Here is a 19,107-nt window from a genome sequence, read left to right as displayed (position 1 = left end):
ACTCAAATGCACTTTTGGATGATAGGCCAAACGCAAACGCATGCTTCTGCATTACCAAGAAAAGCGCATTTGAAATGATTTGGTCAAACATGAACTATCACGAACCGAGAGTACTTCTGATGAATCTCTATTTGCGAAAAGTGCTCGGCCAACTGCAGCAAGCATGAAGACAGAGCAACACAAATGGGAGATAAGCACTCTTCATTAGAACTCAAATAGCTCTGACATTCACAGTAAAAGAGAAACTCCAGAGCCTGCTCTACATTTTTACAAGCTGTAAGGATCAAAGCATCCTTCATTTCAGTTACAAACTGATTCATTGAGTCTGCCAGCCATGAAATCATTTATCTATTCAAATAACATTAATTGTAAAATGAATCTTCAAATATCTTTATTTTTGGTTGTAAAGTTGACACTCAAATGCACTTTTGGATGATAGGCCAAACGCAAACGCATGCTTCTGCATTACCAAGAAAAGCGCATTTGAAATGATTTGGTCAAACATGAACTATCACGAACCGAGAGTACTTCTGATGAATCTCTATTTGCGAAAAGTGCTCGGCCAACTGCAGCAAGCATGAAGACAGAGCAACACAAATGGGAGATAAGCACTCTTCATTAGAACTCAAATAGCTCTGACATTCACAGTAAAAGAGAAACTCCAGAGCCTGCTCTACATTTTTACAAGCTGTAAGGATCAAAGCATCCTTCATTTCAGTTACAAACTGATTCATTGAGTCTGCCAGCCATGAAATCAGTGAATATCTCAGTCGTTAAACAAATGCTATTCTCCCTTCCAAAAAAAAAAACTTAACGGAGCTTTCGCACACCAAGTTGGGAGCTGATATCTCATTCTACCTGCACACGGAGCAAAACAATTCTAGCCGCATTCATGGAGTAAAATCAGTTTCTGTACTGGAGAATGAATCGTCCTCAGCGATGCAATATACCTTTTCCTTCTCTTCATCCCACATTAGAACTTCTCGTACATACCTAAATGCTTCATCAACAGATGTACTTTGAAGAGCCCTAGTCGGCCAAACAAATAGCTTTTTGCCAGTGATTGAAGCATAGAGCTGCTTGAACTTAACAGCAACATAATAATATGCTTGATTTGCCAAGGCTTGATTGTTTTGTCTCTGTCTCAAAGGTCTAAAGTCATGAAACCAATCACAGACTGTCAAAGGAACTTGGTTGATTTTGTTTTCAAAGATATCATATTTATTTAGGAGGAGCACAAAAGAGGCTTCCTCGAAGCTAGTATGTCTAACTAAACTCTCAAATACATCTCTGCTTGCCAACATTTTATTTTCTGAGGTACCATCACCTTGGGTCCATGCCAGGTCATAGTCACTCAAGGCCACACAAAAGATTACCACTTTAACATCTTCAAACATTTCAAGCCATTTGCCACTATCATGGTCTCCCTTAGAACTGATACGGATCAATTGATACCTGAAGGAAGACAAACAGAAGAAAACGGATGGTCACCGAGGGGCAATAAGTTCACTTTATCAAACTAATATTAGCTATGCAAAAAGAGTTACTTGGTCCAAGGAGGTTCGCTTTGTAAGTCCTCATCATAGATCTCAGACATAGGGCTGTGATCATCGAATGAGAATTCAAGAGAAGCAAGTCCGTTGCTAGGAGTCACCCCTTCAGCAAATAAAATGTCCTTTTCTGAAGGTTCGTACTCATTACTAGATATCTCGATGGCCTGGCAAAAGTAAGATCGCATATTGACTGGCAGATGCAAGCTAAAGGCTTCCAGATAAGCATTATCAAAGATTATTCTAAAAGGTTAGCAACATCTAGCAAGCAATTGCAGAACCCCTTAAAAGTATCAATATCATTGAATTTGAGATAGTATAAAGTAGGGAGCACCCTAGATTAAAAAATAATCTCTGAAGAAATGTACTTTTGACAACCATTTCAAACATAAGTAGCATTTATAGACTTGTAAGTTGATGATGACTCGAAGCTGTTTTACCCGTTATCACTGCAATTCAGTGTTTATGCTTACACAATATAGGCTATATCTTATTATCTACTAATTCGTCAATCCAATTTAAAAGCTGCATTCTCTTTTAAGAATTAGTTGACCGTGCTTCTGCAATATCACATATTGCATGGACTCTATTTCATTTACAAGCTACAACACTTCAGAAAAGATGTGGCAGTATTCAAGAAAAACAGACTTGAGATTGCTGTCTGCCTTGTTGGTGTAGAAGTATTTAAACTTTTCCACTAATGATAACTTAAGAGCCTGTTTGGTTGGGGGAATAGAAGATTCCATCACCACATTAATTCCGTACAAGTACATACATTTTGGCTGTTTTTTCTTCTTTTTTCTGCATAGGTTATGCGGGAATGTATGCATTATTTTATGCAGAGTAGAATGTGGAATAAAAATACGGGTATTAGTAGTAGATGGATTAAAATAAAAATGACAAGAATGCCCTCACACTCTTTAGATTTATTTCTTCTTTTTAGTTGAAAATATCAAACAAGAAATAATCTTTGTATTATAATCCCTACATTATTAATCCATGCATAACTTGTTTCTAACCAAACTACCCCTAGAAGTATGTAATAGAGGAGGTCATTGTACTTGAACCCTATTTTTTTAGAAAATGGAGGTGCTGTAGCACATTATATTTGATGGCAATCAAGGTTATATAGGAATGCTTGAAGAGATCTACAATATAATCGACATAATAAAATAGAGAAGCTTGGAAACGAAATTTTCTAGTATCTAAGCCTACAACATCTGAGACATGTCACACTAAAGGCTCCATGGAGGTAACTAGGAGTGGCAAACGGGCGGGTCGGGTTGGATATGGTTCGTGTAGAAAACGGGTAATGAAAAAATGGATAAATTATCCGACCCGACCCATATTTAATACGGATAAAAAACGGGTTAACCGACGGATAATATGGGTCCATGACTTCTTGAATATGAACACTTTTTGGAGAATTTGTAGTCTCCCAAACTTGAGGAACCCCCAATTTGAGGCTTTACAAATGTAAAAGTTAAGCTCATTAGTTATCCATTGGTAACCCATTGGTTATCCATTTTCTAAATGGATAATATGGTTCTTATCCATATTTGACCCATTTTTAAAAAGTTCATTATCCAACCCATTTTTTAGTGGATAATATGGGCGATTAACTGTGTTCTTTTAACCATTTTGCCACCCCTAGAGGTAACCTATGATGCAGCATCAAATATACCATCAAAAAACAGAAACAACAGTACGTACAAAGTAATAGAAAAATATGGTCATAAAGCCCAAGATCAATCGCTAGATCTAGTAGTTAAATATGAGCTATCTATTCGAGGCTATAGCTAAATCTTCTTGCTAAATCAGTTCAATTACGGATAAATTTAAGCATGCATCAAAACAATCAAGAGGCAAGTTCTGTAAGTTACCATTTAACATGATAAGGCTATAAGACCTCAGTGCAATGGGTCAAATTGTGCCATGATCTTGTAACATCACAATCAAGTGCGCAGTGAAAATCATAACCTTGACATGACTTGTTAACTCATTTGCTCTATAATGACAGCTAATGTTGACCTTATTATCAAATGGTAACATCTGGACCGTCTAGTGAAATGTCACCCTTACTTATTTTACTGAATAAATAGTAATTGTCAAAAAAGTCTTTGGCAAGTAAATAATAAATTCAATATACAAGGTAAGCTTCTGATGCTATTTATAGTCAAAAACCATGCATTTTCAACTTCCTCTCTTCATGATAATATCAAGTAATAGAAACATCAATCCAAATAAATTGTGTCGCTACCAACTAGATGTCAAATATTGATTTAGTTGATTTATGTTTTGTAACTTAATAGAGCAATAGATACCTCTATTCAATAATCTTAGAAATTCAAAACTAGATGTATTAATACCACACCACTTATAAATGAAGTATTTACTATTGAATTTCCTTCATTTACACGATCTTCAATTCATCATAATTGAATGTGACTCTCATTACATGCTTACGAATAATTTAACAGTGTTTACTCATTGTGACCAAATGAATTTTAACATATATTTTCACATGATTTCATGTCCACTATAAGTGCCATGTCTCAAATTGCCACCTCTAAACCAACTGCTATCCAGTAAATGCAGATATCGTTTATGGAAACAAGGTATACCTGGTCCAGGAAATATTTAGCAGTATCAGGAAGAAAATGCAGTTCATCCCTTCTCTTGTATGTTTCCTGGATGGCAGGGTCTTTCCAGATCTCGTCTACAACTGGAGCATATTCACGTGTTGCAGCAGGAAAGAATGTATCCAAATCTCCCATAGCTATGATTTCCAGTAACCAATCAGAAAAATGTTTTACTCTTTGATTGACTGAGTAGATGCAGCGCCTGCTCCCATCAGTTCCGGCATCAACTGAATTAAATTTACAGTATCCACACAACAGAAATTCAGATATTGCCCGCATGATATATATATCCATCAAGGAGAGGATGCCCTTTGTGCTTATAAACAACACATAGATACAAAGACCACACACATATATCTCTCTGTGTATATATATATATATGTATGTGTGTATGTATATATATATATATATGTATGTGTGTATGTATATATATATATATGTATGTGTGTATGTATATATATATATATATATATATATGTGTGTGTGTGTGTGTGTATATATATATATATATATTGGGGGGGGGGGTCAGTGAAACCTTGTATATTTTATAGTAATGTTTCCCCAAAACCACTAAACGAGCAAAGTTGAAGGGGGAGTAGGATAATTCATGTAATGCCTTGTAACGACCCGGCCGGTCGTTTTGAGTATTATAGCCATGTTCCCCCATTTTATTGCTTATTCTACGTTCGTTTGTTGTTATGTGACTTGTCGGGGTGGTTGGTTTGGTTCCGGGGATATTTCGGAATGAATTGGGGCACTTAGTCCTAAGGTTGGAAGCTTAAGTTGAAAGAGTTGACCGGATGTTGACTTATGTGTAAACAACCCTGGAATGAAGTTTTGATGATTCTGATAGCTTCGTATGGTGATTTTGGACTTAGGAGTATGTCCGAATATTGATTTGGAGGTCCGTAGGTCGTTTGGCTTGAATTGACGAAAAGTGGAAAGTTGAAGGTTTGGAGAGTTAAGAAGTTGATCGAGAGTTGAATTTATTGATACCGGGCTCGGATTTTGGTTCCGGAAGTTGGAACAGGTCTGTTGTGTCATTTATGACTTGTGTGCAAAATTTGAGGTCCATCGGAGTTGGTTTGATGGGTTTCGGCATTGATTGTAGAAGTTGGAAATCCATTAGTTTCAATAGGCTTGAATTGGAGCGCGATCCGTGTTCTTGATATTGTTTGAGGCCTCGACTAAGTTCGTATGATGTTTTAGGATGGGTTGGAATGTTTGGATGGGGGGCCCGGGCGAGAATCAGATTGATTTCGGATTGAGTTTGGTACTTATGCAAAATCTGATGTGCTTCAGTTCTGGTGCAACTGCACCTGTGAGCCGCAGAAGCGGCCATGGGGTCGCAGGGTGCGGTCTTGAGTGTGTTGGGCAGTGGTCGCAGGTGCGAGGGTATTTCCGCAGATGCGGATTTTGGTCAGGGGCTTAGGGGTCGCAGAAGCAGAAGCGAAAGGTATCCACAGGTGCGCTCCCGCAAGTGCGGAGCTTGGACCGCAGAAGCGGACCCGCAAAAGCAGGATTTGAGCCGCAGAAGCGGCTGGTCGGGAGTTTAATGAAACTCCGCAGAAGCGGAGGACTTGTCTGCAAAAGCGCTGAACCGTAGAAGCAAAAATGCTAGACAAAGTTATAAGAACGAGAGTTAGAGTATTTTCTTCATTTTTGGACTTTGGGAGCTTGGATTGAGGCGATTTTTGGAGGGGTTTTCACCTAGATTGAAGAGGTACGTGATTTTTGATCACTTTTGTCCATGAATATTAAATACCCATTGATTATTTCACTTATTTATAATGAATCTAAGTTAGAATTTGGAAATTTTTGACTCATGTATTGGAGAGTAAGATTTGGGGATTTGAGGGTCGATTTATGGTCGGAATTGAGTGATTTTGGTATATGTGAGAAAGCACGGGAGAAAATATGTTATTGATATTTGATGTTCAACACAATACAAGAGGTCCTTATTTATAGCTATACTATACAAGGACATACTACTCCTATTCCAATGTGGAACAAGACTACACTATATACATAGCTGTAAACTAACCCTCAAGCAGGTGCATATAAATCATATGTACCGAGCTTGTTACATATATAACCAATACGAGGACCAGTGAGAGACTTGGTGAAAATATCTGCAAGTTGATCATTCGACCTCACAAACTTTGTAGCAATCTCTCCTGAAAGTATCTTTTCTCTGACGAAGTGACAATCAATCTCAATGTGTTTAGTTCTCTCATGGAACACCGGATTTGATGCAATATGAAGGGCAGCTTGATTATCGCACACAAGTTCCATCCGACTAATTTCACCAAATTTCAACTCCTTGAGCAATTGTATGGTCCAAACTAGCTCACATGTTGCCATAGCCATTGCTCGATATTCTGCTTCTGCACTAGACCGAGCAACTACATTCTGTTTCTTGCTCTTCCAGGACACCAAATTGCCTCCTACTAAAACACAATATCCAGACGTAGAACGTCTATCAGAAGGTGATCCTGCCCAATCAGCATCTGAGTATCCAACGATCTGCTCATGACCTCGATCCTCAAACAGTAACCCTTTGCCTGGAGCCGATTTTATATACCGAATAATGCGGACAACTGCATCCCAATGACTATCACAGGGAGAATTCATAAACTGACTTACAACACTCACAGGATAAGAAATGTCGGGTCTAGTCACTGTGAGATAATTTAATTTTCCAACCAGCCGCCTATAGCTTGCAGGATCGCTAAGCGGCTCCCCCTATCCTGGCAGAAGTTTAGAATTCGGATCCATCGGAGTGTTAACAGGTCTGCAACCTATCATCCTTGTCTCCTCAAGAATGTCTAAAGCATATTTTCTTTGAGAAATAACAATACCTGAGTTAGACTGGGCAACCTCAATACCTATAAAGTACTTCAATCTGCCTAGATCCTTAGTTTGGAAGTGTTGGAAGAGATGTTGCTTCAGATTGGTAATACCGTCCTGATCATTGCCAGTAATAACAATATCATCAACATAGACTACCAGATAAATACAGAGACTTGAAGCAGAGTGCCGATAAAACACAGAGTGATCAGCTTCACTACGAGTCATGCCAAACTCCTGGATAACCGTGCTGAACTTACCAAACCAGGCTCGAGGAGACTGCTTTAGACCATAAAGTGACCGACGCAAGCGACATACAAGGCCACGAGACTCCCCATGAGCAACAAAACCAGGTGGTTGCTCCATATAAACCTTATCCTCAAGATCACCGTGAAGAAAGGCATTCTTAATGTCCAGCTGATAGAGGGGTTAATGACGAATCGCAGCCATGGATAGAAAAAGGTGGACTGAAGCCACTTTAGCCACGGGAGAAAGGTATCACTGTAATCGAGCCCAAATATCTTAGTATATCCTTTGGCAACAAGACGGGCCTTAAGTCGATCAATCTAGCCATCGGGACCAACTTTGACTACATAAACCCAACGACAACCAACAGTAGATTTACCGGAGGGAAGAGGAACAAGCTCCCAAGTACCACTTGTATGTAAAGCAGACATCTCGTCACTCATAGCATGTCGCCATCCTGGATGAGACAACGCTTCACCTGTAGACTTAGGGATGGAAACCGAGGACAGAGAAGATATAAAAGCATAATGGGGAGATGGCAGACGATGATAACTCAAACCGACATAATGAGGATTAGGGTTAAGTGTGGTCCGTATACCTTTCCGAAGTGCAATCGGTGTACTAGGAGCAGGGTCCGCAGCAGGAGCAGGGTCAAGTGTAGGACGAGAACCAGTTAGGCCTGACGTAGGGCGCGAACGACGATGATAAGTCAAGAGTGGTGTTCCTGTGGCTGGGGAGCTAGGAGGAACAACACTAGACTCCTCAACGGTTGGTATGGATGAAACCTCTGTGGTCGAAGTTGGAGGAGGAGCTATAGTAAACTCCTCAAAGGCCGGTATAGGTAAGACCTCAGATATATCATGGTGGTCAGCAGAAGTAAAGAAAGGTTTAGACTCAAAAAATGTGACATCAGCTAGCATAAGGTACCTACGAAGATCTGGAGAATAACAACGATATCCCTTCTGAACACGAGAATAACCAAGGAAGACACACTTGAGAGCACGAGGAGCTAACTTATCTTTCCTAGGGGCTAAATTATGAACAAAACACGTGCTCCCAAAAACACGGGGTGAAAGAGAGTATAAGGGTGACTGGGAAAACAATACTGAATGCGGAATCTGATCCTTGATGGGAGATGAAGGCATCCGATTAATCAAATAACAAGTTGTGAGAACTGCATCGCCCCAAAAGCGCAACGGAACACGAGATTCAATTAGAAGTGTGCGAGTCTCAATAATGTGTCTATTCTTTCTCTCAGCAATCCCATTTTGCAGAGGGGTATAAGGACAAGATGTTTGATGAATAATTCTTTGAGAAGTCATAAACTGCTGAAATTGAGAAGATAAATATTCTAAGGCATTATCACTGCGAAAAATGCGAAAAGAAACACCAAATTGGTTTTTGATTTCAGCACAGAAACTCTGGAATATAGAAAATAACTCAGAACGATCTTTCATTAAGAAAAGCCAAGTACATCTTGAATAATCATCAATGAAACTAACAAAATAACGAAATCCCAAGGTTGAACTGACTCTACTAGGACCCCATATATCAAAATGAACTAAGGAGAAGACAGACTCTGCATGACTCTCAACACTACGTGAAAAGGAGGCTCGGGTATGTTTCCCAAGCTGACACGACTCACAATCTAATGTAGACAAACTAGATAAACTAGGCACCATCTTCTGAAGTTTGGATAAACTCGGATGTCCTAAACGTCTGTGGATTAGATCTGGAGGATCTGTAACTAGACATGTTGTGGAAGGACTGAGTGAGTTAAGGTAGTAAAGGCCTTCTGATTCACGTCCTGTACCAATTGTCTGACCGCGTCCTGCATAATAAAAGAATCGTCAGTAAAATATATACCACAATGGAGGGCACGAGTCAAACGACTAACAGATGCAAGACTAAAAGGATAGCCAGGGACATAAAGAACGGAATCTAGGGTAATAGAAGACAAGGGATTAGCTTGTCCAACTCCTTTTGTCTTAGTTTGACATCCATTGGCTAAAGTAATAATGGGAAGAGACCGTGAATATACAATATTTGACAAAAGTGATATATTACCAGAGATGTGATCAGAAGCGCCCGAGTCCATGACCCATGGGCCAAGAGTGCTAGACTGGGAAACACAAGCAAAAGAATTACCAGTAACAGAAGTATCAGTCTGAGCAACAGAGGCTACTTGTGGAGATGTCTGCTTACTTGCTCGATACTGAAGGAGCTCATTATATTCTTCTTTAGATAAAGAAAATCCTTGGTTACCTGGAGTCTCGGTCTGAGCAATGTAAGCATTTTTGGGTGGACGACCATGTAAGGAATAGCTCATTTCACGAGTGTGTCCAAGTTTGTGACAATAAGAACACTTGGGTCAAGATCTTCCAAAACGACCTCCTTCTCGTCTATGCTCCATAGTTTGAGATGCCCGAACATCCATTGTCTGGGATGCAAGAACAGAGGAATCAAGTATCTGTGACGAGATCACTGGGTGACTTGGTGCTGCAGCAAGGCGGAGTAATCGAGAGAATAATTCATCAACTGTCGGGACAGTCGGACTAGACAAAATCTGGTCGCGTACTGAATCAAAATCATTAGGAAGTCCAGCGAGGGTAAGAACGAGAAACATCTTTTGTCGCTGCTCTTGTTGTTTTTCAAGACTAGCAGAAACTGGCATCAACTTCTCAAATTCCTCTGTGACTGCCTGTACTTGACCCAAGTAAGTAGACATATCTAATTCCTGCTTCTTTAAGTTTGTCATCCGCGATATCACATCATAGAAACGAGATATGTCATTAGTGTATAAGGTGCGTGCCTTTGCCCAAACCAAATAACATGTCTGGAATGGACAAAATAAGGGCATCAACTTGGAATCAATAAATCGCCATATGATGCTACATAACTGAGCATCGATTTTTGCCCAAAGTGCTATTGCCTTTTCATCTCCTTCGCTAGACTGTTTGATTAGATGATCTTGAACACCTTGGCCTCTACATCACAACTCGACAGATGAAGCCCAAGCTAAGTAGTTTGAACCTCCCATTAAAGGTTTCGAGGTAATAATAGCACTAGAGCTTCCAGAACTCATGTTTCTAGACCCAAAAGCATCAAATCCCAAAGACATTGTTGCAAATTATTCCCAAATAAGAGAAAGAATCAACTGTAATCCACTGAACCAGAGTAAGGAAACACAGAAACAGAATAATGAAATATTGTAGCTGCCGGAATCTTACTGTAGCTGTCGGAATAGTATTGTAGCTGCCGGAAAAAAACTCAAAGTGGTCAGAATGAAATGAAAACAGTAGGGGTAGGATCGGAATTACCAGGCGACCCAACTGTTCTGAAGGAAGTTTTTCAAAAAATGACGGGAAGTGATCGTACGCGCCGGCGCGTGAGCTCACGCGCGTGAGCTTCTGGTGGCGCGAGGAGGCGCGTGAAGAGGCTGTTGCCGGAGATTTTCACTGGAGTTTGGTCGCCAGACAGTGACGACTCTTGTGGTAGTGTTGGATTTTGCACAACACTGACGGAGACGAAGCAGACGCAAAACAGCCTTAAAAAAAGAGTCGCCGGAAACAGACTTCCGCTTACTGATTTCTCTTCCCGGAATCGCTGGAATTTATGCACAGCGATAAATCTCTCACAATTGCTCTGATATCATGTGAGAAAGCACGGGAGAAAATATGTTATTGATATTGGATGTTCAATACAATACAAGAGGTCCTTATTTATAGTTATACTATACAAGGACATACTACTCATATTCCAATGCGGGACAAGACTACACTATATACATAGCTGTAAACTAACAGTATAGTTGGACTCATTATTGAGTGGGTGTTCGAATTTTGTCGGGTTTCGAGACGTGGGCCCGGAGTTGACCTTTTGAATTTGGTTAAAGAACTTAGCTTTATCGTATGGGATCGATTCCTATAGCTTGTATTGATTATATTAAGTTGTTTGTGACTAGATTCGAGTCGTTCGGAGGCCGATTCGCGAGGCAAGGGTTTGTTGGAGCATTGAGTTGCGCTCTTTGAGATAACACTTCTAAACACGATACTGAGAGTATGAATCCCTGAAATACGTGTATGTGGTTGGTGCTGAGGTGACGCACATGCTAGGTGACGGGCGTGTGGGGGCACCATGGTAATTATGACTCTGTTGATTTTGTGGTACTGTGTAGTTATCTAATTCTTGTTCTATCCGTGAAATTCCTAGGTGTCAGAGTAATTGAGCTGTGATTAATGCTAGAAATCATGTTTAGGCTATGTGCTTATTCTGTTGGAACCCACTGAGGTCATTTCTCCTGTTGAGTTATTTGCTTAAATTGCAATTATGTACTCAGTCGTATTCATTTATCTGCATATCATATCTCAGTCTCTGTTATTATTTACTGTCACATCATGTTATCATTTTTTCTTTTGGGCTGAGTGGTATGAGATTTGTGAGCCCGTGAGGCGGGAGAGATTAACGACTGAATTAGGGCCTGAGAGCCGGATTGTGAGTGATATTTATGGGATCGGGTTGCACCCGAAGCAGACCTTATTGGTCATTTATGGGATCGGGTTCCACGCCGCAGCATGCCTCATTGGTCATTAATGGGATCGGGCTGCACGCCGCAACAGGCTTTATTGACTCATTATGGGATCAGGCTGCACGCCGCAACAGGCCATGTTGGATGTATATTAGCGCTTGGGCAGGATCCGCCCTCCAGAGTCTGACATACCAGTAGTGAGCCCAGGTACCGTACAATGCTGAGTAATTGTGCGTGATGAGTGGGAGTTGAGGCGGACAGATTGAGTACTCTGAGTGTGTGAGTACCTGAGACTATTACTGTGATGCATTGCATTTGACATGCATATTTGACATGTAGGCATAGAGATGTAGCATTCCTCAAGCTAGTTGTACTTGCATATTTTATCAGCGTTGAGCTTAAATTGTTGAACTTGAAAGCATGCCTAAATTTTTGTACCGTGTACAAGTTAATTATGGAAGTTCTCAGTGATTTTTACTGTCATTATCTTGTTATATTTTTGTTGCCATTATTTGGATTCAGACTGTATCTTTCTGAGCTCGTCACTGCTTTCAGCCCAAGGTTAGTCTTGTTACTTATTGAGTACATTGGGTCGGTTGTACTCATACTACACGCTGCACTTCGTGTGCAGATTCATGTACATCAAGACATGGCGGTTGCTAGATTTGGTACAATATCTGCTTGGAGACTATTGAGATAGCTGCTATGATGCCCGGAGACCTCAACTCTCTTCCTTTCAGTTTATTCAGTACTGTTCTATTTTCCAGACAATTGTATTAAAGATTTAGACTGTGTTGACACTAAGTAGCTCATGTACTCGGTGACACCAGGGATTTGAGATTTGTTGTTATTGAGTTTCAGTTATTTTTTTTATCAGTTATCGATTGAGATTTTCCACTATTGAACCTGTTAAATCATGTCTTTAATTTAGAATGCGTAGCTATTATGTGATTGTCGGCTTGCCTAGTAATGTGATAGGCGCCATCACGACAGGTTGGGATTTGGGTCGTGACATGCCTTGGGTTTAGGAAAACGCTGAACTTAACTAGCCCTTTGGAATTGTGAGAAACCACCACATAGATTCCATTGGTCAACCTATGACAAGCCAACTTTGACATTAAATAAAGGCCATATCCAATCCTTTAAGAACATAACAAGGATGAAAATATATGGAAACAGGCCCTCAGATCCACTCTGCCCATTGTATATACTACACAGTCAAATCAGAAAGAAAGCAAACCTAAATTTTCTGGCTATCAGCATGCACCTGTAGCCTGTAGGAAAATGCTTTTCCCCATGTACAAGCAGGTGCAAGGGAGAGAGGATCTATGCCTTTCTTCTAGTTGTCATTTCTAACTAAATGCTTTCACACTTTGCTTCCTTGCTTATTACAAGTAGCTATCCTTTGCAGGCCTTTACTTTTATCAACTCAAAATAAATTAGGATTACAACCAGAATGGGTGCAACTCAATTCAGCTTACGTTCAACGAGGAAGGAGTGTCTAGAATACCTGGTGAAAAATTTTCCATCTCCAAATCTGAGGTTTTCTTATCCATCAGGACCTCCTCCTCAAAGTGCTCTCGCCCCTCGAGTAAGACACTCAGGTATCTATAGATGTTTCTTTGAATGGTAAGCTTGATATTCTGTACCTCTTCAACTGTGAATTTACTTTTAGATATAAACTTCACCTGTTGTATTGAAAGAAGAGAAGGAATACAATTGATTAAGAGATAATCATGAAATAAAGATTACAAGGTTTGGCAACAGTAGCAAATAGGCAGTTTCCAGGTTCAATCGCGGTAGTCATGTAGGTAAATGACAGAAGCAACTTAATATAAACCATTAACCAAGCATGATTAATCTGTGTTAGACTGGAATCAATGTTCCCTACTTAATACTACAGATGATCCACCAAGATAATCTGAATCGCCGAAAAGAAAACTCAAACGAAATCAACCTGAGGAATTTACCCAGTAAGAAGGAAGCTAGCACTTTTTGTTTGAATTTCGGATTGAAAGGAAAAGACTCAACTTCAGTGTGTACATTCAACAAGTTTTTAGCCTTTGAAACTCAATAACATGAATGAAGAAATGCACTTACTAACTTGTAATATGATGAAATGTCACTAATTTTCACTTCAAAGAGAAGGAAATAAGTAGAGAATCCACAGTTTTAAGCTTTCTTCTCAAAAGGCTATCTGATATACTGTAAGTACTGGAGAAAGGCCCTCGCTTAAAGATCATCATAGAAAACCGGCAAGCTTCTTATTCAAGGAATTACTAACTTATCCAAATAACAGAAGATATATGATTTTGTATGCCGACCTGCTTAAAAATGGTGCTTGTCCCGGATCCTTCCAACCCAAACAACAAAAGTGTCTGCAGTCTACCATGCTCCAAATACTCAGGTATAGACCTACCTGAAAAGGCAGTCGCATCTTCTTTTGGCCCGTGAATATTTCCAGGTGGAACAGGCAATGAAAACAATGAACAAATGAAACGAGTAGATGCCTGCCTAACAAAAAGTACAGCTGTAACTAATTAAAATACAGGCATAAATCATTTAAAAAGGATCATAATGTCCCTCAAGTGGACACTTTTACTTAAAAGGATTACGAGAGAACCTTTCCCCATATGTTTCCTCTAATGTTATTTTGACCTTCTTCCTCATAGGATCCATCATCGTATACCCAAAAGTGAGTACCTCGTTGACACTGAACCTTGGCTAACTGAGAAAAGAGGAAAAGATTTCAGCACAGATAGCTAGTTTTTGTTCCAGTCTTATAAGACACCATCATCTCTAGAAATTTTATCTCCATTGATTTCCAGAATGCAGTGTGAACACAGGAATCCAGTATTGAGCATGCCAAAGCTACTCTCATTCAGAATATAGGAAAATATATGTTTTGAGCAAAATTAATTAGTATATCATCTACTTAAGGGTATCCTTCAAGATGGAAATATTGAAACTCCTTAAAAAGATGCGGCTTAGCTTTGCTAATACAATGAGTGGGAGGGTCGGGGCTAAAATGGGTTCACACCCTCCAGCCTCTCTTGCTTTCTGCACCAACAGAAATTATGCGACTCGAACTGCATCAACTGAAGTTGCAGGCTTGCATCTTGTGACACAGTCCATTACATGAGACAGTCCTAAACCTTCCTTCAACTACAGCACTCTTCAAGCACGCACATAATTCTCGTGTGCAATGCCCATTAGATCTTACACACGTCGGAATGATCAAAGCTGGCTACCAGCAAAATCTGATTCTGATAATGATATATCAAACTTCCATGTCTCAGAAAATAAGTGATAACAACTAAATTATTCAGAAACCACTATGAACTACAGTAACAACAAGAAGAAGATCTGTAGAACAATCACTTCAGAATCTTTAATCAACACGGAACATCGACTAAAGCTAAAAACATGAAATCCATGATAAAATGATGCGATATGCAATGAACTAACTTCAGAGAGTATTTTTCATGCTCAAATAGAGCGAACATGCACCAGAATATTCTGAATAATCCAACATTTGAATTTACTTTACCTTCAGAACCCTGAGCTCAACTTTTGTAATCTCACGGCCATTGATGAACACTTTTGTATTTCCTTTACTAGCATCAATCTGAAGCTTACCACCCACATTCAGTTTTGAACTTATTATCCTATCTGGCTTCTCTCCCTCCTATAAGAAAACATGCCAAATCCAATGAGCAACAAAATGCCACAAATAAATCACATACAGAGTACCTATGCAAATTGACGAAAGCACAATAAAAACTGCTGTCACCTTTCCCCAAAGCCCCGAATCCTTGTCATACCAATACTTTTCAGGTCTCAACTTCTGCGGTGGAATTGCACATCCAAGCAACTCTACTAATTCCTCCTCCCGCAATGGCCTCCCATTGACCCACACCTGCTCAGGTTGAATTTGGTTTGCCAAGCACTCACTCTCTGCCTTCATTATCAGCTTAACTTCCAAGGGACTACAGATTTTCGCCAGCAAACGAGAACACTTACCCAGTTTTTCTCTGTTAGCCTCATCTATAGGCTCTCCTATGCATCCCACACATTTCCTACCCTCTGGCATTGAGCCCATAGCCTTAAGCAAACAGTTTCTACAGTACCTAGCACCACACACAATGCAAAATTCTCTCTCTCTTAACCTATTATTCTTCCCACACCTACTACAGGCATGAGCCCTAATCTTAACCCCTAGCCTATCATTTGTTCCATTTTTCTCCCCTTCCGGCAATGATTTATCATCAACATCAATAGGCCGCGCCAAATTATACTCATTTCTATCTACGCTATCATATTTATCATCATTATCATTTTCATATTCATTCTCTGCATTTTCATCAGTATCAACAGCCGGAGCATTACCGCTATTATTAAACTCCGAAATAGATTGATCCGTCGGGATTTTACTCTCAGATTCCGAGCTGGAATTCATGCGCAGCCTTGAAGCCGAACACGAACTTCCGCTTCCACTTCCACTACTGTTTTCCTTCACGTGCATAGCGAATTTGGAATAAACGGACGGTACCTTACGGAATTTGGGAAGTTTCGTGAGGGTACTTTGGGAAGAAGCCAGTGGATCAACTACAGGAACAGGAAAATCTAACGGAGGACCTTTATACTCAACAGCGATAGAGTAGTCGAGTTGTTCTTCGTCCGGTAGCGGAGCTCCGGCAGGCAACATTCGCCGGAGAAGGTCTAGCCAAGCGTCAGAATTGGAATCAGTTAACGGCTCAGTCATGTGGAAATCAGTAGAAGAAAGAGGATGAAGATTCAATGTGCAATTTGAAGAGTGTGAAATGGAAATAGTGGTGACATGGTTGCTTGCCAAATTGGTTAGGTTGGGATTTTGGTGCGTAACTGAAACTGACCTTTTGGACAATTAAGACAGAGAGAAAAGGGATGCAACTGGGAAAGGAAACAAAGGACGGTGGCCAGGTGGGCGTTCGTTTTGAAAATTAAAAGCATGGGAAATTAAATTACTAAAAGCCGCCTACATGCTCAGACTAGGTGCGCGTCACTCCTGAGTAAAGCCTCATGCAATTTGGTAACTACGTTTTTTTTTTTCTCTTCTCCAAATTGGTAACTACGTTCTCCCTCTTGAAATCTTTTATCTAATGAGTCAAATTCATTTTACTAAATTTTTGTCAACGAGTATTACTCACAAATTCATATGGATTAACCAGTAGTAATGAATCATTTTATACGAATGATATATGATGCTAGTATATTCATCTGGAAAATTTAAAAAGTTAATTCATTAACGTTGAAAAACTCGTCTCTCTATATATATGTTATAAAACAATTTATATGCAAAATACATATCTTATGCATTCGTTGGTTTGCCATATACACATCAAGCACAAATTAAGTATGATCCATAAAAAATTATTTGGATTTGACGTTTCCTTAAACTCTGTACAACTTGGGAAGTAAGGGAGGATCCAACTCTCTGCAGTGTTAAAGTAAAGAAGTAACATGGGGTGTTTCTTAACAGATTATTCCTACAACTAATAACACCAGTCTCTATTATTTTCAATCATATCAAAAAAGTTATTTAACATTATTTATAATTACATTTTAATTTATTTTATGAGGTACAAACATATTAGTATTACGATCATATGTGTTAATACTTCTTAATTTGAAAAAGACATCCTTAGTATATTGTTTACCCTCAAAAATAGATAACAATTAAATTTGTTTATGGTTTTAAGGATACGTGGATTAATTCGATACAAACGATAAAGTGCGTTAGATTAAACGAATAAAGGAAGTAATAAATTATCAAATCACTTGAGGAGGAGGATTCCGGACTTTAAAACAACCTTAATGAAATATCTGCCCTCGATCTCGGACTCACAATGACCAAGCACTGATGAACAAGAATAAGAACTTTGAATAACGGAGAAAATAATAGTATATTGCCTTGATATGCATGTTACCATGTCTAATGAATAATCAGACCCCTCCCCCCTATATAGTAGGGGAGTCCTACCCTAGGTACAATTCCATAAAAGGTAAAAATTTTCCGTTTAACTAATCACCATATTTCTGCTGGTACGTGCCAAGATCCACGCCGTGATACCCGGCCGGTCACGGATATCACGGCCTTTTGTTAATCGTGCTCGGTTGCTTGACAACGCTCTCTGAAGTCTTTTGGGATTTGGACCGATCCCGAGGTCATGGCCCTGATATTCCCGAGGGTGGGCGTTGTGTCCCCGGACCCTGGCTCGATGAGACTCTCGCCTCGATTCTGATTTCTTATCATTACGTCTCTTGCTCGATTTACCTAATTAGAAACCAGGGTGTCCCATGGGCCCGGTTTCACCCGTATACAGATAGTCCCCTTATTTCTTGGAGAGTAAGTTTACGGAGACGACGAGGAACGACATGAGCTCTTCGATTCCTTCTTTAACATGCCGTGACACGACAAAGAAATCAAAACGTCACGTCAGTCGCGTCATAATGACTCCAAACGCGTGTCAGCCATCGGCAGGCCGTTCCTGGATGCGAAGCGGCGCAAAGCCTTTATAAATACTCCTTCCTCCGTTCATTTTTTACTTTTGACCAAGCTTCTACCTTCGATCCTCCAAGATATCACTGCCTTTCTTCATACTCCAACATTCTTACCTTCGTTCTTCAAGTTTTTCCAACAAATTGCAATCTTTTCTTTATCCCCTACTCAAGTCGGCGTGCTTGATTTTCTTAGCAAGTTTTTACCCTTCATCTCCTAATCTTCCTTCACACTTTCAAACCTTTTTCCAGACAACAATGACGAAGACCTCCAAGACTGTTCCCCAAAAAGGTGCTTCTTCTTCCTCGCAACCGACTGCCGAGGTCGAGGAGACCATCCCTGGTATGGCTACCGATGAAGTGGCAGTCGAGCCCCCTTGAAAATGTTCGTCCTCGGGGGTGTTCGGTCGCGGATGACTTTAAGGTCGAAAAGCCCTCTTCGGTGTAAGGCCGATGCGAGACAGTGTTAAGGTGCATTTGCTCTATCACTGTGGTCGTTCTTCCTGTGGTTCGGAAGGACTGTGGCTGGGCGGATAAGGACGTAGTGATCCTCGGGCCCGATGACGACATTACTACCCATGTGGAAGGGTATTTGAGTGCTTACTACCACTTCACAATGGGCCCGGTGGACCCGGTCATTCTAGACTTCTACGGGAGGTATGATGTGTGCCTCGGTCAGATCCATCCGTCACTATGGAGGATCGTAATCCTCCTTCGATTCTTTGTGAACAAAGTCGACTCTTGTTTGTTC

The 19,107-nt window shown here is 40.2% G+C and overlaps 1 protein-coding gene across 2 annotated transcripts; it reads right to left on the bottom strand.

The window, feature by feature from the left end:
* Nucleotides 1–184: 184 nt before the first annotated feature.
* Nucleotides 185–16,780, bottom strand: LOC107822790 (extra-large guanine nucleotide-binding protein 3-like). Of its 2 annotated transcripts, XM_075251840.1 has the most exons (8): nucleotides 15,610–16,780; nucleotides 15,367–15,504; nucleotides 14,440–14,544; nucleotides 14,141–14,326; nucleotides 13,327–13,504; nucleotides 4,175–4,419; nucleotides 1,548–1,717; nucleotides 185–1,455 (listed from the first exon to the last, which is right to left on the bottom strand). In XM_075251840.1, exons 1-8 carry the CDS (start codon nucleotides 16,579–16,581, stop codon nucleotides 891–893), a joined length of 2,559 nt encoding a protein of 852 aa, XP_075107941.1. In that variant the 5' UTR covers nucleotides 16,582–16,780; the 3' UTR covers nucleotides 185–890. The 2 variants fall into 2 exon arrangements, with proteins under 2 accessions (XP_075107941.1, XP_075107940.1); XM_075251839.1 differs by lacking the exons at nucleotides 185–1,455; nucleotides 1,548–1,717; nucleotides 4,175–4,419 and adding an exon at nucleotides 7,473–9,119 and having other exon boundaries at nucleotides 15,610–16,772.
* Between the last annotated feature and the right edge of the window lie 2,327 nt (nucleotides 16,781–19,107).

The sequence above is a fragment of the Nicotiana tabacum genome, chromosome 4 (genome assembly GCF_000715075.1).
Source record: "Nicotiana tabacum cultivar K326 chromosome 4, ASM71507v2, whole genome shotgun sequence".
Lineage (NCBI taxonomy): Eukaryota > Viridiplantae > Streptophyta > Magnoliopsida > Solanales > Solanaceae > Nicotiana > Nicotiana tabacum.
The sequence above is the reverse complement of the archived record's forward strand: the minus strand, read 5'-3'. Positions and strand labels throughout refer to the sequence as shown.

Excerpts from the sequence above, each read along its gene's own strand:
- LOC107822790 (XM_075251839.1), bottom strand. The coding sequence starts at position 16,581 with ATGACTGAGCCGTTAACTGATTCCAATTCTGACGCTTGGCTAGACCTT. Across the intron at positions 15,505-15,609 it reads ATTCGGGGCTTTGGGGAAAG|GAGGGAGAGAAGCCAGATAG; the intron begins GTGACAGCAGTT and ends GTTTTCTTATAG. Across the intron at positions 14,327-14,439 it reads GAGGAAACATATGGGGAAAG|GCATCTACTCGTTTCATTTG; the intron begins GTTCTCTCGTAA and ends TTTGTTAGGCAG.